Below are 13,973 nucleotides of genomic sequence, written 5' to 3'. Positions count from 1 at the left end.
TAAATCATCTAAAGTTAATTAAATCTAATTTAACATTTGCACTCTTTAAATGCATTTGAGACAATTTATTCGATTAAAAGATTAATATATCTTTATACCCAGGCGCCACACGTTCACTATTTCAACAGCATAAGTTATTATTCAATATCCATATTTGCATATAAGTAACTAGGGGGATAGTGGGTATCGTCTGTTTAGTATAGTCGCATATGTACGAACCCAACAGTAAATTAAAGAGGTTGCAAACTACCTTATAAACTCAAGTAAATCTCAATTAGGCAGCGCGTTATCCATTTTCTAGACAAGGGGTGGTAAGTTTTTCCTAATACTGTCCCATGAAATCTAGTTTGGTTTAAGGATTTTAACCTAATTCTCTTTCATAACAAAGAAAAAAGGTTTAGTGGAATTATATGGACCATCCCTGAATCGAAATAAAAGCTAAATGCAAATGCATTAATAACCTTTTTCGGAGTTTTTCATTATCACTGACGAAAGAACAGTTGTAACAGTTCGATTTCAGCAAGGAATTCTTAGATGTGAATTAGTAGTTTACCTGACTACTTTTTTTTGTTTCATAAGTTTCAATTTGGTTCTACAGTGTGGGCAAAAAATATTAAGATTTTGTTCATATTTTTAAAATTCTTATTATCCCCTTAAAGCCAATACACTTGTTCCAACGTTTCTGTCAATCCTCGAAACAGTTGTTAAAGCCAATTTCCGAAATAGCTTTCAATGTGCGGAGCGGTTCACGTTTAATGCCAGCAATTGACTCAAAACGTTTTCCCCGTAGTGGTCATTTACTGAATAGCCAGAAGTCATATGGAGCTACATCAGGCTGTGATTACGGCACGACATTCGTTGAAAATTTGGCGAACTCCTCACGAAGAACTTATGCAGTATGCATTATCGTGGTGCAAGCTCCAAGAGTTGTCAGCCCATATTTCCGGCCACTTTTAACGAATAGCTTCGAGCAAACGACTCATAACCAACAAATGGTATTCTTTGTTTACAGATCAGCTGGTCGGGAGGAATTCGGGGTGCACCACATCTCGATAATTGAAGAAAACTGTCAACATAATTTTGATTTTTGATCTGCTTTCATGTGGTTTTTTCGGCTTAGCCACACTTTCGCCCCGATATTCGGACGGTTCATCGTCTGTTTTTTCATAGTAAGCATGGCTCCAAGGCTCATCGCCATAAATAATACGTTTCATGGCATCGTGGTAGTCGGAAAGCATTGCTCACAGACGTTAACGCGACGCTGTTTTTCGAAAAAGAATTTAGTGATTTTGAAACCAATTGTGATTTTTCTTTTCTTAGACCCAAATAATCTTTCAAAATGAGTTTCATTGATCCTTCCGTTATTCCAACGATGTCAGATAATATTGCGACGAATGGGCTTTCGCATGAAATTTAAATTAAAAAGTCGTACTATTTTTTGCCCACAGTGTACTAAAGTGTAAGGCTTAAAATTCGTATCTCATTAAAGAAAGACACAGTTTTATGGCGAAATTCGATTTTATTAAGTTTTTTATTACGTTTCATTGATATGCTTACGAACATCCAAAATAACTTTCTGATTTTTTTCATTATTTCATGAAATACCTCTTTATAATTTTTTTTAACTCAAAATTCTATATATCACGTACCAATTTCTGCGCAATTTATACAGGTGTCTTTCGATTGTTAGTTCTAAATTTAAAATTGTAATGAATACAATTTTTAATTATAATGGATTCCGTTTTAAGAAAATATGCAATTTTCACCGTATCTATGTTACATAAATTATTGGCAATCAGTTCCTTGCTTTTAACTGAGAACTACAAGGTCCTACTCTTTTTAAGTCAAAATGGTGGCAGCAATTCGGTTATTGATGATTTTCTCCAAAGACGCTTCCAAGATTTTTCGTGAAGCCATTACTCAAAGCTTGCTGTCTTCCACTGCCATTTATAGACTAAATTGTTGCGATAAAAATGCACATATTTACTTGTCTACCTACGTATTACATTTGTTTTGATCGGACACTTCTATAGCAAAGCATTCGCCATTGACTTGAGGTTTGGCGGGGTTCATCAGTCTCAGCTTTTTTTAAAGACTGACGCAAGCAAATTGTGGAAATAAATAATGCAATAATAAACAAAAGCAAAATGCCAAGACAAATGTAGAAAAATTAATAATTTTAAGTATAAAAGAAGAGAATTGTCACGATCGGTTTGCGGTGAGGCTATGTACTCGTACCTGCTGCTTCGTCGTGGTCGCCTTTGCCTTCACATCGTCATATCAACACATGTTTTTATGCACATATAAATATATGTTACATACATAATTACACGCATACACAACTTTGAATATACAAACATACGTAATGACCTCAAAAACCGCAAGAACAATGCCTTTTTGTGGCAGTGCGCGCAACCAAGGCTTGCTCACATTTCCAAGGGCTTATTTCAGTGAAACATGGCGAACAGCAAACTGGGTGGGTGGCTAACTGGAGCTCAGCGCGTAAGTGATTGACTGACTAACGAGCTAATTGCCTGACTGATTTGTTGTCTTGTTAACTAAGCCCATGAGTACCGATGTTCGACAGATCGACTGATCGATCGCTCGCTGCTCAGCTGTGCCCCTGGATTCCATTCCACTGCTGTCAAATGCCGACGTCAAGATGTGTGTGCCCAGCTGCTATTTATCTACGTACATATATTCACCGTCAGTCTAACACCTTACACCGCATCATATGAAGTTACACATGCAGATATACATACATATGTATATATTTATTGTTACAATTCAGCACTGAATACTAATGCTAACTAATGATTGCACATATTTTGTTGTCTCTGGAATGTTTTCTTTGTAGTGCCGTCCGATCGTCGAGCAGCACAACATTTCCATACGCAGCAGCGCTAAGCGTTCGACGCTGCTCATAACTGAGATTGCGGCAGATGATAGTGGCAAGTACACGGTGGAGATCATGAACGCGTTGGGCAGCGATGCAGCGGCGGCTTCGGTGGCGGTGGAGGGTCCGCCAGATGCGCCCAGCGGCAAGCCCAGCATCTCACAAGGTCCCGATCGCATTGCGGTCGCTTGGTGCGGCCCACCCTACGACGGCGGCTGCATGATTACCGGCTTTATGTGCGTATAAACCGCAAACTACAATGGAACACTGATTGCTTTATGCACACGCTTGTCTTTGCTAACGTTGTTAATCGTTTTCGTTCTTTAAAATTTCAGCATTGAAATGCAGCAGTTGCCTGCCGAACCGAATGATGAGACTGACGATTTGGCTGGTGGCGAAAGCGGTTGGCACGAAATCGCTACCGTTGTGGACTCATTAGCGTACACGGTTAAGAATTTGACACCGAGCGCCGCATATCGATTTCGAGTGCGCGCCAAAAATGTACATGGCTGCAGCACACCCAGTTTGCCCAGCGATCCGGTTGAGTTACAAGCCCAAGAAATTCCAACAGAAGGTGAGTGAAGCGGTAGCACAAAAGCATTTTACTCTTACCAATGTTAAAAAATAAGCAATTGAGAAAAAAACTTCATACTTTTTATTTAATTAGGTTAAAAACAAAGGGTGTCGCCCCGGGCGCAACTTCTTGGGGGCGTCAAAATGGTATTTACAAACTCCAATTCGGACAAAAATTCCTGCAAATTGTGTTAAAAGTGTACTAGATATATGGCAAAAATGAGTTTTTTCTATGGCTTTTAATAAGATGTCTTGTAAATTTACTATCAATTTCCTCAAAAACCGTATTGTGAGAATTTTGGAACTTCAGAATTTGCGTGTCTTCTAGTTCCTAAATTTTATATACTTAATATCGAAGGTATTTTGTAAAAATTCACTTTTGCTCGTACCACCTCATGAAACTTGTAGGTAAGTAGATAAAGGGGGCGGCAGAACATCCTTGGCCCCGGGCGCCCGAAGTTGTAGCTACGCTACTGCCATTACACCAAATGCCACAATTATGTAAGTCCGCAAACCAAAATATTTCAGCAAAGTGGTTGGGCACAGTTCCAATAGTTGCGGATTGTCGGTTCTTCTTCGACACTCCGCTCCACAGCAGCAGTAGCTGCTTCAGTACGGTTTGTATGGCAACTCAAAGGGTGTGAATTATCGGCAAGAGAACTGATATGAAAGCGATCCATTGCTCGAATTAACAACTCTGCTGGGGATAATATTGACCGTATATTGCACCGTACTGCACTTTATTTTGGTAATAAATTTGGCAATTTTCAAACGTTGTTTCGAAGTAGCTCTTTTTATTATGAAGTAGCAAACCAAACTGCCTATAATTCAAATAACAGCTGACAAAAAACCAATTTCGAAAGAAGTATTGCCGATCGGACGACTAAAAAAACTCGTTACGTTTGGCTCAGCAACTGTTACAAACATGCAGTAAAACTTTGAGAACTTTACGCTTTAAACATTCAACAAATTTTCGAATCTGGTCAGTTTAATGTCGAAAAAAAATATTGCCCTATGCCAACTGTTAAAGTTGTGGATTTTTGATACATTGTCTACAATATTATGTCTCTTACCCTCCCGTTGTTTTGTATTTTTAGATTTTCACCGACCGATCTCCGTTAAGTCAGGTGGCGATTTCAAAAGTCGCTTCGAAATACTCGAGGAATTGGGCAAGGGTCGCTTCGGAATCGTTTATCGGGTGCAGGAGCGTGAAGATTCAAAACAAATTCTTGCTGCTAAGGTGATTAAATGCATTAAAGCGCAAGATCGACAAAAAGTAATGGAAGAGATCTCCATTATGAAATCATTACAACATCCGAAATTGCTGCAGCTCGCCGCTTCATTTGAGAGTGCTCGCGAAATTGTTATGGTGATGGAGTAGTAAGTGAATTCATTGCTAATTACATATATATTACTTTTAACAAATGCTTATTTCGCTCTTTGAAGCATCACTGGCGGTGAGCTGTTCGAACGCGTCGTAGCGGACGATTTTACGCTGACCGAACGCGATTGCATACTCTTTCTGCGACAGGTGTGCGAAGGTGTCGCCTACATGCACACGCAATCAATCGTGCACTTGGACCTCAAGCCGGAGAACATTATGTGCCATACACGCACCAGCCATCAAATCAAGATCATCGATTTTGGGTTGGCGCAACGTTTAAATAAGAATACACCGGTGCGCGTGCTCTTCGGAACACCCGAATTCATACCACCCGAAATAATTAGTTACGAGCCAATCGGCTTTCAGTCGGATATGTGGAGCGTGGGCGTCATTTGTTATGTGCTGTAAGTCATTGGCTGTTGACTGCAAATCTAATTGATCCTTATGAGTATTTTTCGTTTCTTGAATAGTTTATCTGGCTTATCGCCATTCATGGGTGATACTGATGTTGATACTTTTTCAAATATTACACGCGCTGACTATGATTTCGATGACGAAGCATTCGATTGCGTTTCGCAGGAGGCAAAGGACTTCATATCGAGTTTATTGGTGCATCGCAAAGAAAATCGCTTGACAGCCAAACAATGCTTGGAGTCGAAGTGGCTGACTCAGGAACATGATGAGAACCTCAGTAATAAAATCTGCACAGATAAACTAAAGAAGTTTATTATACGACGCAAGTGGCAGGTAAGGAATGAGTATGGGATACACATAAAAGCAATATAGAAGAGAGTTTACATTGCATAAAGTTAATAGTTGGCTTTAATACTTGACCTGTAAGCATTTCTTAAAATATCTTGTTCTTCTTAATTGACGTAGACACCGCTTACGCGATTATAGCCGAGTTAACAACAGAGCGCCAGTCGTGTTCTTTTCTTAAAATATTTTCCATTTTAATTTTTAATTTTTTTTGTTTATTAAAAAATAGGAATTTGCTTAAGGTTATTTAAAATACTGTTCTCGCACTTGTTTTTTTTTTATAGAAATTGCCATTTACCTCTTTAATTTAATTCTATACGCGTGCTTTAATATTATTTTTGTTTTCTTTTATTTTTGCTTCATCTTTTTTGTTGTTTCAAAACCGTTTTTGTCGCTTGCTTTTTGTTAACATCGCTATCATCAAAACGCTCAAATGCTTTCCTTGCTTTATTATTGAACGAAAGAAAACCGGCAATGCTATACGCGCCTTGGGCCGCATGGCCACGCTTTCCGCTTCCAGACGCAACTCGGCCGTTTCCGGCGCCGGCAGTTTGCCTAACAGTCCACGACCATCCATATCCGGCATTCATCATATGTTTAGTCCGAATACCACCGTGCAGATGGGTTCGCTGCACGAAGAAGATGACGACTTCAGCATTGAGCTGCCGAATCAGACAACGCTGGAACAACAGCGACGCATTCAAAAGACGCTGAAAGTGCGCGACAAATCACAATGCAGCGAGCGCAGCGATTCCGGTTACAGCGAGTGCTCCAATTGCAGTGTGGGTGGAAATATGCCATGTCATTGCGCTGGCGCGTCTGCCGTGCAGGTCATAGTGCAGCACAGCGCTTTGGATGATTTACACGCGCCAAATGCAGAAGCGGCGCTGTCGCTGGGCGTACCGCACGATGTGCTCAAGACGAAATTGGAGGAAATCGCGCAGCATGAGAATTTGGCGTTGCCGCATTTTGACGAAAAATGCAATGAATCCATAAGCGTTTTAGAGCAACACATACGGCAAGTAAGTCTACAGCCATCCAACGGAGTGACGGCCGGGAAAGATAACGGAGAGCATAATGAGTCCATGCGAGTGCGGCAAGAGGATGGGATTTCTGATCAAGCGAATGTAACCTTATCGCTTGCAGTGCCACTCACATCGCCGACGCAAGTTGCGCCATCAGAGCCAACAACAGTGTTGGCATCACCACCACATCGCGAACCCATAATGCGCTCGGATTTCACTAATACCATAAAGATGCGTAAGAAATCGTTGGAGAACAATGCGTTGCGAGAGAAGGCCAAGCAACAGCCTAAACCGATTCTCGAAGCGGCTGGAAAAGTCTCACAGCTGAAGCATAAGTTCAATTTGGCCTCCAGCGCCGATGATGCCAAATGTGTTAACGCTAAATTGCTGGTACCCAGACAAACTTCACCACTACATAAGAGGGACCACAACAAAGATGTTTTCGCCGATAAACGCTTCGCCTGCGCTAACCAAAGTACCTTATCAAAATGCTTTTAGAGTACAATTTTTTTTTTTTTTTGGTTTAATTTACCCATAACTTTTTTAACAGAATATTTTGTTTTACATTTCCCGCACAGCAAACGCCACAAGTGCCACAACGAAATCAACGAATTCAACACTACAACAGCAACAGCAACAAAAGCATCAGCAAAAACAATGCTCCTCCATGCCCAACTCCCCGCTGCTTGGACGCTCAACAGCGGCGCTTCGGCTAAGCGGACGCGTCCGTGAGGCAACCGAGCGCTTGTCTCAACAACAAACCGTCGCTACCAGCGCGCGACGCATGGAGGCACGACGTTAGACAGCAGCAGCAGTGACAGCAACGGTTTAAACAAAGGCGCGACGCTAAATGCCAAATAAATCAGCGCAAACCGGTTGAGACGCACGTGCGGGAAGGCAAACACAAATCACTTTCAAAAACAGTTCACGGTTATGGATTATACGCGTCACGTATGATAGCAATAACAGTAAAACGTGACGTCGCTAATCCGTATTTGCGTTGTTGTTGCCGCCGCGTTATCCTCCAGGCGCCTCACTTGGATGAATTTGTTAATAAATACAAGTTATTATTGCTTGTTGTTATTGTTAAGTATTTTATTTCCCAACAATCTCATACCTGTTTTGTTACATTTTTATAAGTTTTTGCTATTACTGCACTTGAACTACGCGCAGCATCCACAATTCAACTAAACCTACCCACACTCGAATAAGCCTACATACATACATATATTAATGCATAGCTTATGATTCATGCAAGTACGTGCATCCCTTGCGTACGCACAATTACTTACATAATCAAAAGTGAGAATTAAGTAATTTAAAAGCAACGATTATATCTGCTAAACGAATATATTGGCCGAATGAATGGCCTGCCCACTCACACGCATACAAATATACGTCCAAGTAATCAGAGAGAATACATCACCTTTGATAGTACTTACATTTCGAACGCCTTGGCTTGTAATTGCCCCTGTTATAAATGGAAACAAATTATACATACATATATACTTACATACGTGTATATGTGAATCCCCACTAAGGATAATTGTTCTAAAATATATTGTAATTATGCATTATTTACCATTACATTGTTAATGAATAGAGATTAATTGTTTAAAATTACATAATTATATACATATCTATACTGACTACATACAAGTAAATTAATACTTATAAAAATAATAAATTATATCTGCAATGTTCTTACATTTTGATTGTATCAAATCGCCGAGTTGTCTACCATAAATAAAACGTTGAAGCTCAATGTGTTGGTTTTATATACTACTGTGAGCAAAAAATAGTAAGACTTTTTAATAATAGGTTGCCAACAAAGTCTTGCGGTATTTGCGCTATTTGGCGCTGAAAGTTTTATTTATCACACCGAGTCATGCTATACCTTTTTGGAAAGTTCATTTCACGCGCTAACACTTGTTTGATTGCTTGTCGTTTCTTTTGAGTCGTTCGTGAGTTATAGCGTCGCAAACATGGAGCAAAATAAAGAGAAAATACGGCATATTTTACAGTACTACTACGATAAAGGCAAAAATGCATTTCAAGCCGCCAATAAAATTTGTGCTACGGCGGGACCCGATACAGTTTCCATTTCCAACGCACAACGATGGTTTCAACGTTTTCGTTCTGGTGTAGAGGTGGTCGAAGATGCGCCACGCTCCGGAAGGCCTGTCGTCGAAAATTGCGATAAAATCGCTGAATTGGTCGAAAGAGACCGGCATAGTAGCAGCTGTAGCATCGGTCAAGAGCTGGGCATGAGTCATCAAAAACTCATTTCAATTTCAATAAAAAAAATTCAATAAAAATACCGCAAGACTTTTTTGACAACCCATTATAAGTTTCGCGCGAAAGTCATTCGGCCAAATATTTTTATCTAGTATGGTACGACTGTCAGTGACATCTGTGTCAAATGTCGCATCAAAATAATTATTAGTGTTTAGTACACGCTTGTCTTTCTGAAGTACATAAAGTTCGGCATTTTTACGAAGAGTTAAATTATTCACAAAGAAGTTCCATTAAATTTTGTATGCGGCATCAAATTTCTGGTGCCGAAACGTTCAAAATGTTGGAAAAGGTAATATCTGTTTGTCGTGAGCAAATGTTTTTAATAGGTACAAATTATTCAAAGAGGGTCGAGAACGCGTTGACAACGAATGCGTCTAGGACGACCATCTACTTCAACTGATGATCAACACGTCAATAAAATTGGTGCTGGAGAATCGACGATTAACAGTCAGAGATCTTACTGGCATATCGTGGCAAACGTGAGCCAAAAATCAATGTTATATTGACAGTTTTCTTCGATGGTGGAGGTGTGGAGCAACCCGAATTCCTGTGTGTTGTTATGAGTTTTATGCGAGGAATTATGGGCCAACAGCTCTTGGTTTTTGCACCACGATAATGCATCGTGCTTTGATTCTTCGTGAGTTTTTCGCCAAATTTTCAACCAATATAGTGACGTCACCCGTATTCGTCTGATTTAGCTCCATGTTCCGAAGGCTCAAACTCCGTGGAAACCGTTTTGAGTCAATTGAAAGCATTAAACGCGAATCGCTGCGCGCATTGAAAGCTATTTCGGAAATTGACTTTAACAACTGTTTCGACGATTGGAAAAAACGTTGGCACAAGTATATTGGGGCCAAGCGGAATTACTTTGAGGGGACAACATAGTATCAGAATCTTATATTATATTCTGATTAGCAAATAAGAAATTTACATTCTGAATAAGTTTCACATTGCATTTTTTTAGTGGAAGTTCGGTTTTAGAATTCAACATAGGTGCATCGCCAGCACAGCCATACATCAAATATAGCGATCTTTCAACACTTCCAACGTCTCATTCATGCAATTTGTCAACATTTTTATTACTATGCGGCACGGTGCACTGTAAGGTCGTTAAAAGGCTAGATTTTCGACCACTATAATTGAGGGCGTATGTCAGCAATAATGAGTCCAATATTCTCTCATAAAGCGTCAATCGTCCACCAGTCTTATCTGCGTAGACAAGTGACCTCACACAACCCCACAAAAAAGAGTTCAGTGGTGTTCGAGGCTACGCCATAGGCCCACGACGCGAGATAATATAATTGAGGGCGTATGTCAGCAATAATGAGTTCGAATATTCTCTCATAAAGCGCCAATCGTCCACCAGTCTTATCTGCTTAGACAAGTGACCTCACACAACCCCACAAAAAAGAGTTCAGTGGTGTTCGAGGCTCCGGCATAGGCCCACGACGCGAGATAATATAATTGAGAACGTATGTCAGCAATAATGAGTTCGAATATTCTCTCATAAAGCGTCAATCGTCCACCAGTCTTATCTGCGTAGACAAGTGACCTCACACAACCCCACGAAAAAGAGTTCAGTGGTGTTCGAGGCTACGGCATAGGCCCACGACGCGAGATAATGCGCTTACCAAAAGTTTCTTTCGATAAAATGATTGTTTCGTTGTCTGTATGTCATGTAGTGGCGTGTCGTTGAAACCAAAGGTCGTCCAATCAACAGCACGAAATGTCAATAATCATGGCTCTGTGGTGAACAGAGACTACTTGACTACAGACTATGTAACGCTATTACAGCTTCATATTTAAAGACATATTGACCAATGGTTCTCTCCACCCATAGAGCACAAAACAGTGATATGATGACAAAAATGACAAATCTCAAAAATGGCTTGTGGATTATCATCACCACAAATCGTCAATAAGGTGAATGAACACAGCTCCAACTATTGCGTGCGATGGCGGTTGGATTCATAGACCCATGATCGATCGACATCATTTCAAAGGCATTCGTTATAATATTGTGGATTTTTTGATGTCTTCGCTCGAATGCGTTAATCGGTTTTGTGCTTAATAGAAATTCGCAATTCACTAAGAAAATATCTCAAAATACCGAACAAATCGTTCGAGAGAATTAATGTTTTTAAATAAGGGTGCCTTTTCATATACATATCCGTATATATTCAGCATGCCTTTCCGGATTGTTGCGCGATAAAACTCTTGAACATCGCTTGCCCAGTATTTAGCAGAAGATGTTAGAAATGCACCTGATCACTGACAGGTTTGCAGTTCACTGATAGCAAAGTATTTTTATACAATGTAAAATCTTTTTTTTTATTTTTTATTTTTAACCATTATTATTACTAAGTTATACTTCTCTAAAAAGTATGGCATATTGGGTAAAAGCAACAGTTACAAAATGAAAATGAAAAGAGGATAAAGGAATCAAAGTTTTGGAACTAAGTATATATTCGTAACATTTATATTTATTTTATGTCATGCCAATTAGGTTATTAATATAGCAACAATACAAGTCTTAGCGTAATACTTAAAATTAGGGTCTATAATATATGAACAATTGCATTTGTTTTGGCATTGATACACTTACTTAGAAAGGCTTTACTGTGAAATTGAAAGTTGAATTTTTAATTTATACTTCGCGTGTTTTTCGAATCGGTTTTTTAGATACGCGTCGTTTTGTGAGGCACTAGAAGTGAATTCTTCGATTTTTACTATGTCTGAATTTATTGAGCAAAGGAATGCGATAATGCACCATCTCACACTGCATTGGTTATTCGTGATCATTTCGCCACCTACATTTTCAACTAATGTCGTGTCGCAACCACCGCATTCGCCTGATTTACCTTCGTGTAACTTCTGGCTATTCAGCAAATTCACACGACCACACCGCGGACACCGTTTTGACTCAATAGAGGATATAAAAGCTGAATCGAAGAAGGCTCTGATGGCCATCACGACGGATCAGGATTTTTCCAAGTGCTATGATGACTGGAAAACTCGTTGGCATAAGTGTTTTGCAGCGGGAGGGGATTACTTTGAAGGAGATGAAATGTACCAAATTCACCTTTCAATTTGATCACAGTAGTATGTACCTACTTACACATACATATAAATACTTTACAGCTATTGGCTGTGGGAGTGAAAAGTTCCCGCAAGCATTTCTTTAACTAGAGCTACAACTACCATAGCTAAAAGTTTATAATACCTTAAATATAGGAGTCACAAAACACCATTCTTAATTGCTATAATCGATGAGAGGATTTTCGCGTGGCTTTAAATGCACCCATAAACCACCTGAGGCGCGTAGTGTAATTCGAAAGGTGGCATTGAAGGAGGTCTTGCCGGGCACAGGCAGCAGCTGATAACTTCGCAATAAACGCGAGACAACGGTTTTCATTTCCATAATGGCAAAACGATTACCAATGCAGTAACGGGGGCCCGCACTGAACGGTATATAGGCGTAAGGATGACGTGTTTCCATGTTTTGTGGCGAGAAGCGTTCGGGATCGAATTTTTCGGGGTCAGGGTAAATATGTGGCAAACGATGGGTAGCATAAGGACAAATAAATATATTGCTACCAGCAGGTAGTGTATATTTTCCTAAACGCACTTCTTCCCCCAATTTCCGTGCCATTAAAGGCACACTGGGACACAGGCGCAACGCCTCCTTAATACACATCTCCACATAGCGCATTTCTCGCAAATCATTCATAGTTGGGGCGCGCTGGTCGTCCATGAAAATATCGTTAATTTCTGCAACACACTTCTCTTGACATTCGGGGTTTTGAGCAAGCAGGAAGAGTGTGAAGGCAACTGCAGCGCCAACGGAATCTTGTCCGGCAAGCATAAATGTGCAGGCCTCATCTACTATATCATCTTCGGTGAAATCAGCGTTGTTATCCGATATTTCGATCATATAATCCAGCAGACACTTGCGTCCGACAAATGTTCCACTCGCTATCATATCACGACGGCGCTTGATCATTTTACGTGTAAATTGGTCGAGACGCTTCTTTTGATCGAGCTCCTCTGATGCGATTTTCGTAAACTTGTAAACGCTCTCAAACAGAAGCCACGGTTGCAAAAAACGCTCGTTGACTACCACTTTTCCTCTGAAAATAACAAGAAACTGAGAACAGGAGGTAATAATTAGAATCATCAACTCACTGCCTGAATGGTGATTGTTCCATATCCACTAAGGCACCTTGTCGTTTCACCGGTACACCCAGAACCGCTTCTGTTCAACGAAAGGTAACATTAATCATTTGAATTTGAGGAGATGGGATCGAGTAACCATACCATTTAGAATGTCTATGACACAATTGTTGATATATTTGGCGATATTAACTTCTTCATTGGCGGATGCGTGTAAGTTCTCGAAGAGCGTTTGAGAGGCGTCCGCGAATGTGCCAATGAAGCGCTCCAAAATCGTCAAATGAAACATGGGTTGTATGAATTTTCGATGAGCGTTCCACTTTTCGCCACTACTCGTTATAAGTCCTTTCCCCAGAAAATTATGCATCAATCTGTAGATGAACACTTTCTCTGTATGTTTCTTTGAAGAGAGTATGACTTGCAAATCATCTGGTTGCAGCACGGCAAAGAACGGGAAAAGTAGAACCCAAACACGTATTAGTGGACCGTATAGACCGAAAGCTGTTGCCACGCGTTTGGCGAGCACTGCAAATAACAATAAATGTAATCACTCTATAAGTAAGTTTTTTGAGCCCTGATTACTGTCTTTCTCCTTTATGATCAAGCAATTGCCAAGTATCGGTAATGCTTCCGGTCCTGACAGCTTCAGTGAGAGCAGTACTGACTTTATATAATCCCATAAACTATAAATGGACAGAGCAATGGCCAGTAGCGTTGCAAAACTCCATAACTCCGAGTGTGTGGCATGATCGATCTGGAAACAGTAATAGCAGATTACAATTAAGCATTCATGGTACAAATTTCGGCTCTGACAAAGAGTTGAGCTGATTCAAAGCAAATCTTTTTCAATTGGCTTCAGTTCCAT

General features: G+C 40.1%; 2 protein-coding genes across 3 annotated transcripts in view; one reads left to right on the top strand and one right to left on the bottom strand.

Moving 5' to 3' along the window:
- The window catches only part of LOC120770108 (titin), a 98,056-nt gene extending 89,618 nt beyond the window's left edge, over positions 1-8,438 (top strand). Inside the window, exons 22-28 of the mRNA XM_040097277.1 lie at positions 2,858-3,132; positions 3,232-3,470; positions 4,567-4,849; positions 4,916-5,257; positions 5,324-5,600; positions 6,077-7,112; positions 7,216-8,438. Of these exons, the coding sequence (XP_039953211.1) occupies positions 2,858-3,132; positions 3,232-3,470; positions 4,567-4,849; positions 4,916-5,257; positions 5,324-5,600; positions 6,077-7,112; positions 7,216-7,439 (2,676 nt within the window). The 3' untranslated portion in view covers positions 7,440-8,438. The remainder of the gene's footprint in view (positions 1-2,857; positions 3,133-3,231; positions 3,471-4,566; positions 4,850-4,915; positions 5,258-5,323; positions 5,601-6,076; positions 7,113-7,215) is intronic.
- A 3,586-nt stretch (positions 8,439-12,024) lies between these two features.
- Positions 12,025-13,973, bottom strand: part of LOC120772868 (probable cytochrome P450 4aa1) — a 40,906-nt gene continuing 38,957 nt past the window's right edge. For both annotated transcript variants that reach the window (XM_040101703.1, XM_040101702.1), the window contains exons 2-5: positions 13,691-13,862; positions 13,253-13,633; positions 13,121-13,190; positions 12,025-13,065 (exon numbers count right to left, since the gene is read on the bottom strand). In XM_040101703.1, coding sequence (XP_039957637.1) covers positions 12,189-13,065; positions 13,121-13,190; positions 13,253-13,633; positions 13,691-13,862 — 1,500 coding nt within the window. In that variant the 3' untranslated portion in view covers positions 12,025-12,188. The remainder of the gene's footprint in view (positions 13,066-13,120; positions 13,191-13,252; positions 13,634-13,690; positions 13,863-13,973) is intronic.

This window comes from Bactrocera tryoni, chromosome 3 (assembly GCF_016617805.1).
Source record: "Bactrocera tryoni isolate S06 chromosome 3, CSIRO_BtryS06_freeze2, whole genome shotgun sequence".
NCBI classification, from domain to species: Eukaryota; Metazoa; Arthropoda; class Insecta; order Diptera; family Tephritidae; genus Bactrocera; species Bactrocera tryoni.
Note: the sequence above shows the minus strand (reverse complement) of the source record. Positions and strands in the feature narration are given on the sequence as shown.